The sequence below is a fragment of the Podarcis erhardii genome (assembly GCF_964252035.2).
Source record: "Podarcis erhardii genome assembly, chromosome: 1".
NCBI lineage: Eukaryota > Metazoa > Chordata > Lepidosauria > Squamata > Lacertidae > Podarcis > Podarcis erhardii.
Window position 1 is genome coordinate 136819045 of NC_138497.1, and position 17937 is coordinate 136836981.

General features: G+C 43.8%; 1 protein-coding gene across 3 annotated transcripts in view; it reads right to left on the reverse strand.

The window, feature by feature from the left end:
* Positions 1–605: 605 nt before the first annotated feature.
* Positions 606–17937, reverse strand: part of VWC2L (von Willebrand factor C domain containing 2 like) — a 137222-nt gene continuing 119890 nt past the window's right edge. For all 3 annotated transcript variants that reach the window (XM_081849809.1, XM_081849805.1, XM_081849806.1), the window contains 2 exons: positions 4312–7618; positions 606–4275 (listed from right to left, as the gene is read on the reverse strand). In XM_081849809.1, coding sequence (XP_081705935.1) covers positions 7568–7618 — 51 coding nt within the window. In that variant the 3' untranslated portion in view covers positions 606–4275; positions 4312–7567. The remainder of the gene's footprint in view (positions 4276–4311; positions 7619–17937) is intronic.

The window sequence follows — 17937 nt, forward strand, 5'->3', positions numbered from 1 at the left end:
AAGGTGTAAAAAAAAATCTGGCTCCTTGCTGACAGGCACCCTCTTAGCAAAAGTCCTACTAAACAACCCCCTGCGTTTCAGCAACTGTTTGAGTACACAAGTTGGTCTCTGCAAGTGGGATTTGGCATAGCTGAGACTGGGGGCACCTAGCTGATGATTGGCCCTAATGGTCTGGCTTGTGTGCACTGTTTGCCCACCTGATGCCCTCCAGATGTTTTGGACTACAATTCTCATCAGCCCCACCCAGCACAGCAGCTGATGGCAGTTCTGGTCCAAAATACCTGGAGACCATGAGGCTGGTGAAGGCTGATCTAGAAGCTTTGCCCTGCCTTCCTCCTGAGCACCCACCATCACTCCCATATCATGGTATTCATTTGCACACTGACACACATGCTTTGTAACCTTTGAAATTGTTTGACTCAGTGGAAAGTATGAGTCACCCTGGGTGGGCAGACTTGCAAGCATGGGTTGAAGGCACATGATGGAGCATCATTGCTAGAGCTAAGCAGGTCTGGGTCTGGTTAGTGCCCGGATGGAAGAATGCCTGAGACCACCTTGATTTCCACTACAGAAAGGCAGGATGTAAATGAAATTAATAACCTAACTTGTTGGAATGGTTAAGAAGCATGGCTGGCCCCTGCAAATTGCAACACCATTTCTGGTGGGTTGAAGTTCACACTGCGCCAGGGAGCCAGTCTAGATGATTTCTAGATGTTTGCAGCTGTATGAATTTGTGGTAAGAATGCACGGTCATTCAAACAGGGTGGTGTAAGTGTAGCTAGGTTGTCGTTTGAGGTATGACAAATGAAGTGCTTCCACAGCTTTATGCAATCTGGCAGTCCTCCCCATGTGCAGAAGCCAGAAACCATATGGGACATGACCTGTGTGCCCTTAACTGCACAGTGCAAGAGCCCTGACTGCTACTGAAGCTATCCAGCCACCCATGTATTTTGATGGCCATGAGGAGGGGAAACTAATGATCTCCATCTCTGCCTCTCTTATCTTCATCATGCTTCAGAGAGGGTGTGCAGGTTATAAAGACATTGTCTCATCAGGGAAGTGTACAAGGTGCAGACCCTAAGGTGGCTCCTTGTGGTTGCAGAAACCCACCCACCCATTCAGAAAAACAACCTAGTCCAATCTTTCTGGGGCTGAATCATGGCAGCTGCACGTTTATAGGTTTTCCTCCTACATACAAAAACCTGCTTGCATGCCTAAAGTGTGATGGCTGGGACAGAACCCATCTCCCTGGCATGCTAGCTTTCTGCTGGTGCAGGGAAGCATCTATACTGGCCCTCTAAAGTGGTGTACCTTGTGCTTTTTCTTAAATGTGTAGAGCAGCCCTCGGAGAGGCACAAAACAGGGGAAATGGTGGTATACAAGAACATTCAGGTCCATTTTCAATTATGAGGAGGGTGCTCTTTTCCTTGGAGAAAAAAACGGTAGTGTTTTGCAGTGACCCTTGAAGTGGTCAAATTCCAGGAAAAGGCTCTTTGCTGCTACTCACAGTGGTCCTGCGTAGCAGTTGGCACTCTCCAGCTCCAAGAGTAGCTGCTTTCTAAAACTTGCTTTGTGGTGCCTTCAAGCTTCTGTGCCTCAGTAAATTATTTGGACAGCTCTTAGTTTGCCTGTGCTTTGATGGATCCCAGCCAATTGCATTTTTTCTTTCAGTCCCCCCCCCCCCCGCTGCACGCGCCCCGCAACCCCAATAGGACATGGTAGTTCCTTAATAATAGATGGGCCGCTATACTTCATGGCTCCACTTAAGGTTTTCATAGTGTTTCAAACGCCTAGGTATGTCATTTATTTTTTATTCCAGGGAATGAGAATGCTCAGGCCTGCACTGGTCTTAGCTCACTTGTGTGTAGAAGGGGGGTTGGGGTTGGGAGAATGAACAAACCACAGAAGGCATTTCTCAGTGAATGGCAAGTGTGGAAATGTTTCTTTCTGCTCTTTGTGGACATGAATAAATCACAAAGGGGGTGAGGGAGGAGGGAAGCAGCTCATGAATGATTTACAAATGCACATTTGTGAATTAATGGCCACAACAGCAAAGTGCCAACTTTGCTGCAAATTGGTGTATTAGAGAAGGGCTGCCTGATATGATGCAGGATGATGAGGGCCAGTGCTGGCTCTGGCTGAGGAAATAAACTTGCCGAGCATCCAGGGAAGCTGTCCTCAAGGTACCTTGAAGTCTGCCTCTTTGCCTGCCTAGCAGTGCCCTTCCCACACCAGAACCCCTTGCTCTCTGCCATGGGAAAAGGTTCTGCAGGACAAAACCTCCCCTCGTGGTCCAGTTCCTCTAAATGTAATGGAACGAAGCACCAGGTAAGTGCTACTGAAATATATGAAAAGTTGAGATGGGTGAATTCATCAGTTTGGGTTTCTCTCTGTTTCTCATTTTGGTTTGCCCTGTTTCTGGGCATATATGCTTTTTTGAAGTCCACATGGAACTGCGTAGGCACATGTCCAAAAACATGTACATGCACATCTCCCATCGTATGCATATTTGTAACTAGCTTTGCCATTTAATGCATCTTGCAAGTAATTTCCCCCTAACAGAATGCATTTTTGTAGGTTATTTTCAATAAAATAGACATTTTTTTGGTTATACATTCTTTGGCTGCAGAAACTGTATTGCAGATTTCAGAGAAGTCCAAATTTCAAAGGGCAGCTGCATTTTGGTTTAAACCCCACTGCTGTCCCACTGCCTCCCTTACTCAGGTTGTGAAGCAGCAATGGCAACAGTGGGTTCTGGCAAGATCTCATACGCTCCATGAGTTCCTGCGAGATTTCAGTGATATTTCATGAGCTCGTGCCAGAAACTGGCACCACTTCTCTGCTAGCAATGGCAGCAGTAGGGAGCAGGGCATCTGCTGGGGTGCTGCCTCTGGGGCTTCTGCCACCCAAGGCAGCTGCGTCACCCTGCCTCATAAGTGAGCCTGCCCTGGCAGGATGAAGTGACCTGTCTCAGGCACACCTCTAAAGAGCAGAGGAAATACTGGTATATGAAGTCAGGAATTGGTGTCCAATATGATTCTTTAAAGTGTTGACTTTAAACTGCTTTAGGCAGCCAAATATCTTGGGTGGGCACTGCGCAATCCTATCCTATGCTGTCAGCTGTCTTATGTTGACTTTTGTGCTGGTTTTGGCAGAACTTCTGTCTTGGTTCATTTCATTGCAGTCAGTTTTGCTAGCAACCCTACCTTTGTTTGCTGGGATTCTTTTCTCTCTCTCTCCATGTTTTGCCTTCTCCTGTGGGATATATTATAGCTTGCTTTAATCACCAGCACTGCTCAGTGAGACACGCATTTAGGGCTACCAAATACATTTATGATTTCAAATGTATTTCTCCTATGAGCAGAATAGGCAGGGCAGAATTTGGTGGGAGGAGAGTGTTACCAAATCAGCCGGGTCACGGGTGGACCCTGGCAAGAGCTAGCTTTTGAGATCCAAATACTGGTTACCTGCCAGAACCTTGTTCTGTTGTTCAGACTTGGCAACTTCACCCTCTGCTAGGTGTGCTATGAGTATATGAAATTGCCTTATGCCAAATGGGACTATCGACCCTTCTAGCCCATAATTGTCTACTCCGGGGAGGCCAACATGGTTCCCCTTAGATGCCCCTGAGTTACGGCTGATAGGATTTGTAGTCCAACGTTTAGCAAGCCCCATGTTGGCTATCCTTGGTCTACCCTTTTATTTTGTGGTTTTATATTTTGATTTTATTCTGTGAACCGCCCTGAGACCTCCAGGTATAGGGCGGTATAATGATGATGATGATGATGATGATGATGATGATGATAAGGTAGAAGACTTTCTCAACTCTACGTCTCAAAAGACGTTTGAATGAAGTATCAGCTCATGCATGCAAAGCATCTGCACTATTCTAAGCCTCCCATTCCCTGACCTCCTGCACTGCAGGGTCTGGTGTGCTAGAAGAGGGAGGGCTCCACTTTAAGGTTAAAGGTTTGGTTTAGTGATCTTTTTTACTGCACCCATGATTACGTGGCTGTAGTTAACAGCACATAGGTTCAAAAAGCCTTCTTCTATGACTTGATAAACCTGGGGGGAGGGCAGCTGAAATCAATGGAAAAATTACTGAGAAGAGGATGCCCTTAGAAAGGAGGAGGGAGAGCTCTGAAGATGAAACGGCATTCTTGCTTGCAGGGTGATGCATGACGCACACTCCAAAATGGGGGGAAATTGCTTGCTTATGTGTGAGCAGCTGCCTACATACTCCCGACCTGCATGCCAAATCTTACAAACTAATTTCTGTCAACCAACCAACCAACCAACCAACCAACCAACCAACCAACCAACGAATATATAGTTAGAAACAGGCCCATGCAGAGCTTGTCTGGGTGGGAGTCTTGTCTTGTCATTACAGCGTAAGTCCAAGCGAGGCACCTGGCCAGCTGAGCACTCTGAGGCCAGGGGCATGGACCTGGTTAGAAACAGAAGGATGTTGCTTGTGGGGAGGGGAGAAATGCCTGTGGGACTGGGCTCATTCAAAACTTAATAACAACACTAACATTGGAATGGTGTAGCCCCAACTGAAAGAAAAGACCAGGTGGCTAGGAAGTGAAATCAAGGTGCTTATTGCATGTTGTGTGCATATGTGTGAGAGACAGATGAGGGAGAGAAATCATGAATGGTCTGGCAGTCATGGTGAGGAATGGTTGGATCTGTCAATTTTGGTTTCTCTCATTTTTCCATTCTCCACTCTTCCGCATTAATTTCTGAATCTTTTTAAAGTCTTCATGAAAATTCACCAGCATTTTAATGCAAATTTCTCATAATACACACATTTATATGCAATTTTGCCCAATATGCACATTGTTGCAAAATAATGTGATTCATTTATGTACGCTATTTTCACTAATATATGTGTTTTCAGATGCATTACATAGCTGGAGAACTGCACTGCAAAATTTGGAGATATGTGGATTTCAGAGGGTAACCATCCTTTGAATAGTTTCAGAAAGTACCAATTAAGTAGGTTCCTCTCTAAATTCAAATGGAATTGGCTTTCTCCACCATCCCTTACCATGGCTTAATGGGGCTGGAGGCAAGACAATGGCAGCTATGGCCTACTGGAGAAATGTGGTTTGTTGAATCAGGGTGTAAAGGTTGTATTTTAAGCTGGATCTAGTTCCCAACAAAGCAATCCTACCCACAATCAATTGATTTTGAGGAAAACACAACTAATATCCCCTCCATCTCTACAAACATTTGCTGCAGGCTTACTACTAGTCCTCCACAAACTTGGGCCCTAAATACTTGCCTTCTGTTGCAAAATCGTCCTTCCCACTTAGCAAGATGACCCTACTCTGAGACAAGAAGAAGACCAAGCGCATTCCCAGGAACACAAATTTCTCTCTGTGGAGCATGAGGCATACCTCACCAAGCTCTTAAGAAAAACTGTGGAATATGTTAATTGTGGACCTGGTTCCAACCTGTTCCATGATGCTGCAAGCTAGCTGTTGCCACTAGGCTTTCCAGAGTGGCTTTGGCAATTACAGGCTTTGGACACTAACATGTTTATTCCATCAAATATTTTACTGCCGTACAAGAAAATGCCAGCAAGCAGAGCTGTTTCCTATTCAGATCTGCTCTTGAGGAAGAGCAGTGTGCCAAAACCTGGTCTTACTGAATTAGTTCAAAATACTGCCATTACCTTCAGTGAATGCTGGAAATGGCACACAGAGGACCAGTCTTCGGAGGCAAAACCTAGATGATAGTGAAACAAGGTAAATACAAATATAACTCAGGAAAACTGCAGAGAAAATTTTAGCTCTGGAGGAAATCAACATTGTATTACATGGGATTGTTTACTTTGGTTTCAGACATCACAGATGGTCAAACCAATCCCTTATGTGAGCCTGCTGAAGTCCCATGCTTTAGGAATTTGGGATGACGTGTATTTTCCATAGTTTCCCCCTTAAAGTACTGATGAAGAATGTAACGGTTAGTCATGGATGGAAACCCTATCATTTTTCCTGTTCCAACATCATTTCAGATTCAGGTGGATAGCCGTGTTGATCTGTCATAGTCATAATAAATATGAAAGATGAAAAAATCTTTTTTAATAATTCCAGTGGCACCTTTAAGATCAACTAAATATAAGCTCTGAGACCTTTAGGTATAATATCCAAATTTTTGCATTTAGTTAGAAATAAAATATCAGTCTGTACCTGTGCGAGTTTTTTTTATAAGGTTGATGGACTTCCATTTCATGCAGCTCAATGTGGTGCCTTCCATAATTACAGATTCAGGTGGATAGCCATGTTGATCTGTCATGCCCTTCTCTGTGGAACCAAGTGCCATAACAGTCATCAACAGTTATAAGGTTGAAGCGACCTCTGCTTCAGAGTATCTGACAAAGTGTGTATTACACACAAAAGCTCATACCTTGAAAGCTTATATTTAGTTGATCTTAAAGGTGCCACTGAAATTATTAAAAAAGATTTTTTCATCTTCCATCTTGTTATTTATTACAACATCATTTCATTTATTATCCCATAAAACCTGTTGACTGCAACTTTCAATATCATGTAACTTGGTATGTGTGGGAGGGCAAAGAAGGTGCCATTATTTCTGGAGTCTACCTGTAGAGTCTGGCTACATGCCTCAGGTGGGCTTCCTCTTCCCTTCTCTGATAGTCAAATAGAGGCTGGGAGCAAGCTGGCAATGTAGAAATTTAACGTTTCTTCTCCCCTTTCCTCCCTCACAGAGCCTACAACAAAATAAGTGGAGTGGGAAGAAACAGGAATGCAACATAAGGGGAGGCATTAAGGTATATGGAGGGATGTCAGTAAGTGCTGGCTTTCTTGAGTCACATAAACTATTTCAAGGACATTGAGGTTATCTACCTATATACTGGTTGCCTGACACTTTAGACTGTATCCTTTGTCATTATGGTGTATACATTTCTTCAATTCAATTGTCCCCACGTGGTGGAGAAAGCATAACATATACAGAAGGCTCCTAGGGTGCCTGGTTGCTGTATATCTGTGCATCCATTATATTCTTGAAGGTCCTCCTTCTTCCTGCATCCTCTCTCCCACTGGTTTTAAAAAGTGCATTTCATTTCTGAACCATCCTCATTTAACTTGCGTGTTCCAACTACCCTGGCTCCGAGGAAAAGAAAGAAGATGTTGAAGCTCACAAAACCATGAATGATATTGATGTCACAGATGTGAAGAGCTAAAATGAGCTCTAACTCAGTTGGCAGGTTGGAGGAAGAACCTCTGTAGGATGTCCTTTTGCTAGCCATCAATCTGTGCTGCTTGCCGTGATAGGTTAAATATCTGTATAGGGAGAAAACTTGCCCATTAGTAAAATATTCACTTTTGTTAAACCCTTAAAGGTTTTGCTGGTGACCCTATTGCAGCTGGCAGATTTAACATGTGCAGTGTAGAAGCCGTTACATTGGACACACACTCCTTGTTGCTTGGGATTTTGCCCTATGCAGTCAGCTTGCCTTGGCATTCACGTTTGGAACACTGAGCAGGCTTCCACCAGTCCCCGTTGTGGCAGTGACAGATGTTGCACTCATCCACTTTCACCTCGATGCCAGCCGGAATGATGGTGGTTCCTGCAAAGCAGTTTGGACCTGGAAATGTACACACATAAATACATTAAACAATGAAGCAGATTGGGGAATATGGATGTCTTTATGCTGGGTACAATTCAGCCAAAAGTGGTTCACTTTTAAGCCCCACTGATGACAGAGCGCAATAGTTAAGCCCATGCTTAATTCTCTTCCATTGAAACCAATGAAAGTTACAAGTGCTTTACTTGGGCAGTATTGAGCCCACTGTGATTACCACTGAATTGGACCCCCTGCCCCTTTGTTTGTGCCTTGTTGTCAGGGTAGCAATAGGGCAAATGCCCCCACCCATTTACATTCAGAGTGGCAGCACAACCTTACTAAAATAACAGTGCTAGGACAACAGTCCTCCACCACACCTCAGAGCAGCAATTAACACACGGGGCACATGACGTACACCTCTGTGCCAGCTGAGGCAGCTGCCTCACTCTGCCTAATGAACAGTCCTAGGCAGAATAACTGATCATTAAATGCTTGGCAGCCTTGAGCTCCACTGTTCTCACAGCAGAGTTTTGTTTAGGGGCAAAGCTTAAATGCGAACCAGTCTTTGGGTTGGGCAATGTGGTCACAATCTATTAAGGTGAAGGTCAAAATCAGGGCTTTTTTTCAGGGGATACTCAAGGACACACAGTACTGGAACCCCTTTTTGTTGTTGTTAAAAAGTGTGGCACATACTGTAACAACTTCACGGTGAGTACCGGCATCTATTTTTCTAGAAAAAAAGCATTGGTCATAATTACAGTGCAAACATCTCTTTCTAAACCTAATACTCTATCTACTTTACTCATGATCCAACACTCATGGAAGCAGGGAACAGTGGAAAGGTTCCATGTACCAATATAAACAGTGTGTTGACAAACAGTAGAAAATCAGAAAAAAGACTGCTGAGCTGGTATCTAAGTAGACCCCAGACCATATGGTTTCGATCAGGGTCCAAATGCATGAATGAGAAAAGAGGATGCTTCATCACAGACACATTTCCACAGCTGCTAACGGAGCATGTACTCCAGGGGTCAGCAACCTTTTTCAGCTGTGGGCCGGTCCACTGTCCCTCAGACCATGAGGTGGGCCGGACTATATTTTGAACAGAAAAAAATGAACGAATTCCTATGCCCCACAAATAACCCAGAGATGTATTTTAAATAAGCACACATTCTACTCATGTAAAAACACCAGGCAAGCCCCACCAATAACCTGGAGATGCATTTTAAATAAAAGGACACATTCTACTCATGTAAAAACACACTGATTCCAGGACCATCCACGGGCTGGATTTAGAAGGCGATTGGGCTGGATCCGGCCCCCAGGCCTTAGTTTGCCTACCCATGATGTACGCCTTCCTTGATTGCAAACAGAGCATGACGAAAGAGTGGCGCAGCAGAAAACAAAATGACGAGGAGCAGGTCTAGAACTATGGGTTCCTGGTTTCTTCTTATGAACAAGGCTATCATGAAATGCTGGCAAGCAGGAAGTGGGACATTACAGAGGCCACAACATTTCCCATCACTTTGTCATTGAAAAAGGATGGTGTCTGATGTAACGCTAAGGTGATTTTTCCACTAGCACAAGTGTTTATGCTGGCCAAATGGAACAATCTCTGGACCCGGAGATAATCCTCTGAGTCCCTTCTTTGTGTGCCTCCTCCATGAGAGGTCTTGAGGGTGGCAACACGTAAACGGACCTTTTCTGCAGTGGCTCCCCATTTGTGAAATGCTCTCCCTTGGGAGCTTCGGCTGGCACCTTCATTAGACACCTTTAGGCGCCTGGTGGAAATGTTCCTCTTCAATCAGCCCTTTGGCTGATTAACATCAAATGCTCTTTTAAGTGTGATGTGGGAGGGGAGAGTATTGGTTTGCTGTTTTTCCCCACTATGTATTTTGTGGTTTTTATTTAGTAATTTTAGTTTGTGAACCACCCTGAGAGCTATGGATGAAGAACAATATACAAATTCAAGAAAGAAGAAGAAGAAGAAGAAGAAGAAGAAGAAGAAGAAGAAGAAGAAGAAGAAGAAGAAGAAATCTCTCCCACCCCCCTACAATGTTCTGGGAGGGTGCAGAGGTCACAAGCAAGGAGTGGGGGGGGGGAGCTATTGCACTAGCAAGACTCATTGTACTGGTTTCTGCTGGCACAACAAATTAGTTGAGTATGACCCAATATGTGTTGGAGGGGTGCAGTTTCTGAACTTTTCTTTCAAATGTGTATGGCCAGCATCTTTACTGTGATCCTGGACCAGTCATGAGAGTGGAACTGAAGGAGCTGCAGGATGATCATGAATGTGAAGTCAGTCCACAGCATTCATAGGACATCTTACCACTTTTTAAAATATAAAAAACAGATTTCTAGGTCCTATCATTGTAGAGAAAACAAACCAAGCAGAGGAAAATCATATGGAAAAGCACAAAAACCAAAGCTTAGGGTAGGGCTTCTTTTAGCACCCCCCCCCAATTCTCATTTTCTCTGTGTACAAGTTGCAGACTGTCAAACTCTCTGTTTGCGCCCTCTACTGCCTTCCTATCTATTCTTCCAGGCCTCAGCAGTCTATATATTCTGCAGATTTTAATTTTCACTCAGTTTGGCAGGAGAGAGGAAAAGAGAGCAGGAAGTGCATCCTACTTTTGCCATTCATTCTAGTTGCAGAATCTCAGCTTTCAGTTGCAGAATTATGATTTACAGTATAGGAGAAGTCTAGCTTCCCTTTTGTGTGGTCTTCCTCCAAATTCTCTCTGTATATTATGTGAATAAAGTTTCTTTTCTCCAAATGGTTTTAGGAGGAGAAATCTAATAATGAACATGACACATACTGGCAATTTACAGTGATTGCACTCCTATAGAAGTGCTTGCCTACTACAGTGAGAGAGGTGGGGTCAAACTCTCTGGTGATGGAAAAGGGCACAGCTCTCCCAAAATCTCTTTAGGGCTGCAAGCGGGGGTGGGGGGGTGGAATATAGTCCCTGAAAGTGCCTCCTTCCTTCCTTGGTTCCTGCGCTTCTTATTTGAGAACAATGAATTATGTATGGCAGAAATGATTTATTCATACTCCAAACAAGATTTATTATGGATTTTTATTTTATAAAAGAGATTTCTCTAATCTGCTTATTATCTTTCCCCTCCCTCGACTCCATTTATTTATGAGAAAATATCAAAAACCAAACCACTTCTAAGTCAGCAGGAATTTGTCTCTCATGCTCATAAAAGTCTTACTAAAAACAATGGCCCAGATGTTTATATACATGCATGCTATGTTAATCTCAGACTCACGTATACATAATTGCACTGTGCCTCCGTTAATACCACAACAAATACAAGGGGAATCAAAAGTAGGAGTTTGGGCAATGCTATTTTATTTATGACCAGGGGCACAGACCGAAACCTGGCGGATCATTTAACTGCTGTTCTTCCGGAGGCGGCACGAACGGTAATGGCTGCCCTCTTCTAACCGGGAGAGGGTAGCTCCGCTGAAACGGGTCGTCCGCTACAGCGAAGCGGAGACCCACATCGGAAAACCGCAGGCGGCAGAAGCCTGCGGTCTTGGGACCCGGCGGGCGCCAGGAGCTGCCCCCAAAATGTTGAAGGAACCCCGTAAGGGGCTCCGGATCACGGAGGGGGTAGCGGCGCTGAGGGTCGTTCCGCAATCAACGGAGCGAAGCCGCGTAGCTGTTGCCGGTGAGCGCTGACCTTTCTTCTTGGAATTTTTGTTTCGGAAAGCAACAACCCGTGAGTAATAATAGACTTTGTATAATTTGGAACTTTAAAGCACTGAATTCGGCTGAAAGCGGAGTGACGAAAAACAGGAAGTCCGTCTTCCGCTCTCATTGAACATCAAAGCAAAGAGCTGGAGGAGTGGAGGTAAAGAGAGATCCTTTAACCTAACTGATCTGAGCACCCATTGAACTTTATTTTAAGTGGAATAAGGACTCTAAGTGTTGGACTTCATGCTTTTTAGCTGTATGGTGATACCTTTCTTCTATTGGAGCTACATTTTAAGTAAAAAACCCAGGTGCTGGAGCTGCCTGAGTAACTGAGCTGTCAGTTTGCAGTTGGCAGACTTGGACACTTTGAATCTGAACTTTGAAACAATCTGAGAGAGTTTGAACTTGTTACTTTGAAGCATTTGGATGGTCGGAGCGAAACACTACAAACTTAAAGCTTTTGCAGATGACCTAGTTTTGACCCTGCAGGAGCCAGAATCTAGTACGAAAAGAGTATTACAACTGATTCAGGACTTTGGTCGGGTGGCGGGATTTAAATTAAATAAACAGAAAACTAAGGTGTTGGGAAAAAATTTGACAGATACAGAGTCAGAACGGTTTCAGAGAGAAACAGAACTAACTGTGGTTAAAAAAGTAAAGTACCTAGGGGTAAATATAACAGCAAAAAATCTGAGTCTATTTAAGGATAACTATGAAAAATGTTGGTCTGAAATTAAGAGAGACTTGGACAGTTGGACAAAACTGAAGCTTTCTTTGTTAGGCCGAATTGCTGCTATTAAGATGAATGTATTGCCAAAAATGTTGTTTTTGTTTCAAACATTACAGATTGTGGACAAAACGGAGTGCTTCCGGAAGTGGCAGAAAGATATTTCTAAATTTGTCTGGCAGGGCAAAAAGCCCAGAATTAAGTTTAAGATATTAACTGATGTGAAAGAAAGAGGGGGCTTTGCCCTGCCAGACTTAAAGCTGTACTATGAAGCCGCAGCTTTCTGCTGGCTAAAAGACTGGCTACTTCTAGAGGACACTGACGTACTGGATTTGGAAGGTTTCAACAATGCTTTTGGTTGGCATGCATACTTATGGTACGACAAAGTTAAGATCAATAAGGCCTTTAAGAACCATATTGTCAGGAAAGCAGTATTTAATGTCTGGACAAAATACAAAGACTTATTGGAAAACAAGACTCCGAGGTGGCTTTCGCCTCTGGAAGCTAAGGCCCGAAAAAGACCCAATATGGAGGCCAAATGGCCAAAATATTGGGAAATATTAGAAAAAGATGGAGACAATTGGAAATTGCAGAGTTTGGAGAAAATGAAGGACAAAGTGCGAGACTGGTTACACTACGCTCAGATTAAAGAAGTTTTTAAAAATGACAAAAAGTTAGGGTTCCAGGTGGAGAAATCGAAATTAGAAACAGAATTGTTAGAACCAAAGACTAAGGTACTATCTAGAATGTATAACTTGCTGTTAAAATGGAATACACAAGACGAAATGGTTAAATCGGCTATGATAAAGTGGGCACAGGACATTGGGCATAACATCATGTTTGAGGACTGGGAAAGGTTATGGACCACTGGGTTGAACTTCACCGCTTGTAATGCTCTAAAGGAAAATGTAATGAAAATGATACATAGATGGTACATGACCCCAGTTAAACTTGCCAAAATATACCATTCGTCTGATAATAAATGTTGGAAATGTAAAGAAAATGAAGGAACATTCTTTCACCTCTGGTGGACCTGCCCTAAAGTGAAGGCCTTCTGGGAAATGATATATAATGAGTTGAAAAAGGTATTTAAGTATACCTTCACTAAGAAACCAGAGGCCTTCCTCCTGGGTATTGTCGGCCAGAAGGTGTTAAAGAAGGATCGAACATTTTTTATGTATGCAACAACGGCAGCAAGGATACTCATTGCTAAAAACTGGAAAACTCAAGATCTACCCACACTGGAAGAGTGGCAGATGCAGCTGATGGACTATATGCAACTGGCCGAGATGACTGGCAGAATCCGAGACCTGGGAGAAGAGAGGATTGAAGAAGATTGGAAGAAATTTAAGATGTATTTACAAAAACATTGTAACTTGGTTGAAAGTTAAGAAGGATGCTAGATTATAAAAAATTGGCCACCACTAAACTAGATTTGAATTCGATGATAAGTGAGATTAAAGAAAATATAAATTTTTTTTGGAGAATTGCTAGATTATATTTAAATGAGTGGATATAAGACCGTAAACAAGTTGATAATTTGCTTGGAAAAACCTTTTACGATGAAAATGGGAGCGGGAGACGTGAGGGAGTCCAAAGAATTGATGAAACCACGTTGTGTTGGAAGTAAGATTGTTTATTATTTGTGTATTTGTATTCAAAAACTTTAATAAATATTTATTAAAAAAAAAAGCAGTGAGCCACTGGCTGACGACTGGATTGACAGAAGGATGCAATAAATTCCCGCATTACACTAAAAAAAAAAAAAAAAAAAAAATATTTATGACCAGGGGCACAGACCGAAACCTGGCGGATCATTTAACTGCTGTTCTCCAGCAATTTAAATCTGTACCCTACTGACTCCCCCTTTCTCTGGCCTAATCGAAGTGCCAACCAGATTGTGGGTGATATTCATCTCTCACTGGAGATGGGTAAGCAGCTGGAGGGTGGCACCTGTGGCCCTGGCTGGTGCTCACCAATCATAGGGAGCAGGAGGGACCAAGGGTGTGACTCATGGGGAGGCAGGTGGAAGACTAACTTGAAGGTCCAGGCAAGACCAACTTGTAGGTCCAGACCCTGCAAGTGCCATTTCAGCTGCTCCAGGAGTATCCATACTGGACGATTGTGCTGTCGTTTTGGCATATATGATATGGCACAAAGGCAAAGAAACAAATAAAAAACGAATAAAATTTTGGGAGTACAAACTCATTGTTAGAAGCCATATTCTGTCTTCTGCAGTGTGATTACATAGAGATTCATAGGTTCACCCCATAGGCATATGTTTGAAAAAACCCTTCCCATTTGAGACTACTCACCACCAAGGAGTGTGGTGGAGTCTCCTTCTTTGGAGGTCTTTAAGCAGAGGCTTGACAACCATATGTCAGGAGTGCTCTGATGGTGTTTCCTGCTTGGCAGGGGGTTGGACTCGATGGCCCTTGTGGTCTCTTCCAACTCTATGATTCTATGATTCTACTTTCTGAGAAGATAGGCCCTGTCCCTGAAGCAGTTGCAGAAGTCAATTCCTTTCTCATTTACATTTTGGAAATGTATTTACACTCGGGAGAGTTGTTTACATTTCTCTTCTTGCTTTTCTGGACCAAAGGCAAAGGAAATGATGATGGATTTCACACTTAGCCCCCTCTATTTTCTGCTCAGAATGCTCACCTGTAAATGGAAACTATTACAGGCAAATAGTTCCCATCTGCTCTGTCTAAATTGTAGATGAGCCTAAATTAGAGGTGCCAGTCTGTTTAATGGGGAAGCAGATCCAAAGCTGTGTTTCGCTTGGTCATACTCACTGGCCTCTGTGTGCCTCTCCCATGTACTTTTGTGAATGGGGTGGGCTGACTGTGGTCTGCTTTCCACGCCAGAGGCATTTACATTTTATAGCATTGGAAACCCATTTCTTTCATCTCATTAACTTTATGATCACCATGGGCTTTATTAGTGCACTTCTACAAGAGCCCAGGTTTTTTAAAAAAGAAAAAGAAAAAGAAACCCCTACCGCAGGCCCCAAGTCTGAAGTTGCCAGTTTTAACTACCTCAATGCAATTTAGATTGCTGTCAGCCAAGATAATGGATGGCTGCTAGATATTGTTCACATTAAAACGATGCCTTCTGCTTTGCTTATAAGCAGCACAATAAATTTTGTTCCCATTTGTATTGGCTTTTACAGCCCACCCACAATAAAACTGTGTGAGTAAGACATCCCCGGGTAACTGTCAAACCATCTTTCTGGGCTGCTTTGCACATATCCATCAGTTCCTGTCCAAGTGGCAGCAACCATATTGCTCAGCACTCTGTCTTCTGCCTATTGTTACAAATTTTGCATGCCTCCCCCTCTCTCTGCCAAGTGGTGGCAAGAGCCCAAGGGCTTCCAAGCACTTACCCATGGTCTGTATTCCTTTGGAGAACTGAGACACAGCAGAGACTGCTGTAGCTTTAAGAAATGTGGTTTATTCACCTATTTCCACCTTCAGCCTCCATGGAGGGAGTCAAGATCTTACAACATGGTCATTTCAAGAGGGGCTTGTCCCTCACAGAAGGGCAGCCCTGGGGTCCAAGACCTCTCTCCAAGCCAGCCTTCAGCCAGCCTCCCAAGATGGGTCCCAGTCTTTCCTCTCCCCTCTTCTTCCCAGCACACCTTGCTAAAAAAATATCTTTTCTTGTCACCTCAAACACACACCCCATCACCTTGGCAACATCTGTCTCCCCAGGCCAAATAATTCCTCTCAGATGGCCCATCAACACCTTTTGTCATGTTAATGGATTTGCTCTTCACTAGGCCAGCCAGGGTGGTTTGCATAAGCCAGCCCAGGGATTCCTTGTCTGGCACAGCTCTGCAGCTTGTACTGTCATCCATACCCCAATTAATCAAAATCCTACCATTTATTGATTTTTCGTGTTTAGGGGGTCCCCCAAAATCTATAACAATATTTTTGTGTGTGGTTGCTTTTCAGGGCATCAGTCACTGGCCCAGATTTTCACACCATACATGAGTTGATCACAGAGTATTGTTGTTTCCCTCTGTGTAGGCCCTGTTATGCAGAATTTTTCTTTTTGCCTGAAACTTTTGGCCAGGAGTAATCCCAACTGTTTCAACACATTTCTCATTTTGCCCATGAAATGTCCTCATTTCAAGAAAGTAAGGCAAAGGATGCATTTTCAAGGCAGTTTAATGCAAAAAAACCAAACCAAAAACTCACCCTGAAACCATATACACAATCTCATTGCTGTACAGTGGAACCTTGGGTTACGTACCGTCTTCCTTATGAACGCTTCGGGTAACAAGCTCCGTTAACCCAGAAGTAGATGCCCCTAGTTGCAAACTTTGCCCCAGGATGTGAGCACAAGTTGCGCAGTGGCAGCGCAGCAGCAGCAGCAGGAAGCCCCATAAGCAAAAGCGTGCCTCAGGTTCAAAGGGTTTCGGGTTAAGAACGGACCTCCAGAACAAATTAAGTTCTTAACCAGAGGTACGTCTGTATGTCAAAACAAGGCTCAAGCTCAAGATACATCAAGAAAAAGCTGGGATTAAGCATCTGATAATATACCAAGAGGGACTGGTTGAATCTTTAGTGGAGTCCCAGGGAAGCATTACTTATGTGTAGGCATAAGAACTTCTATTTTTATCAACCACACACTGTGTGTGGGTGTCTGTATTAAAAGGTCAACATACAAGTTCCTCCTCATATGTTGGGCCTACGCAATTGGTACACCCACACAAGTAAATATCCCAATTGCATAAGACAGGATGTGTGGTGGCCTTTTTGAAGAGAGACGAGTGTGCTCAGTGTGTGGTTGTTAAAAGAAGACTTGGTGTCAATGGTATGAATAATGTATTCCTAGGACTAAAGTTAATGGAACCGAGCCAAAAGTAGCCCTCCTTGACCCTGACACTGGGGTCACCAAGGGCAGAGTGCCAGTCCAGCTCTCACTCCAATGATACCCCTGAGTGCATGCTGGACAGGGGGGTGGCTTGAGTGCTTGGTGCGTACATGGATATGTGAGAGTATGGAGTAACTGTGATTACCTTTTCTCTGCAGCCGCTAACAGCACGCAGCCTCCAGCGGGATTGCAATGAGGCAATGCAGCTCTCAGGCTGAAAACAATTCTCCTCCCCCTTGCAGCAGCAGACTAGGCTAAAAATGACCTATACTGTGGTATCTCAGGTTACAGATGCTTCAGGTTACAGACTCTGCTAACCCAGAAATAGTACCTCGGGTTAAGAACTTTACCTCAGGATGAGAACAGAAATCGGGCGGCAGCGGCGGGAGGCCCCATTAGCTAAAGTGGTCCCTCAGGTTAAGAACAGTTTCAGGTTAAGAATGGACCTCTGGAATGAATTAAGTTCTTAACCCGAGGTAGCACTGTAATTCTGTGCTTAGCCCAGAATACTGGGCTAATTTTTGGTGAGGTGATAAACCACCACAGACTGTACACAGTTCTCTGCCCCTAGAAAACTAGTATGCCAAGGGGAAAACTCAGCTAGAAACCTTTCCTCTGACATACTACCGTTTTCTATATGATTTGTGTTTTGTAAGGTGGAGCCTTCAGTCCTGCGAGTTCCCATCTGCAGTCTGAACTGGTTCAGCTCAGGCACAGATTTTCTACCTCAGTGAGAAATGGGCCCTTGCTGCAGTGTTGTGATGCCATTCTGATTAGGCAGACACATCTCCCGCTTTTAAATGCCTTGGGTCAAATAATCTAGGAAAGGCAATAACTGTTTGTAGTTGCTCTGCGAGCAGCCAAGCCAATTACCTGTGCCACTTTAATGAGAGGCATCCTGATTGCTTGCCAGATTGCCAACAAAAGGAGGCTGTAGTAAGGTTCCAGCTGTCATGTGTGGGGGTCTTGGGCAACAGCTACTCAGCCAGCTCACTCGTCCCTGGGATACTGAGAAAAATCCT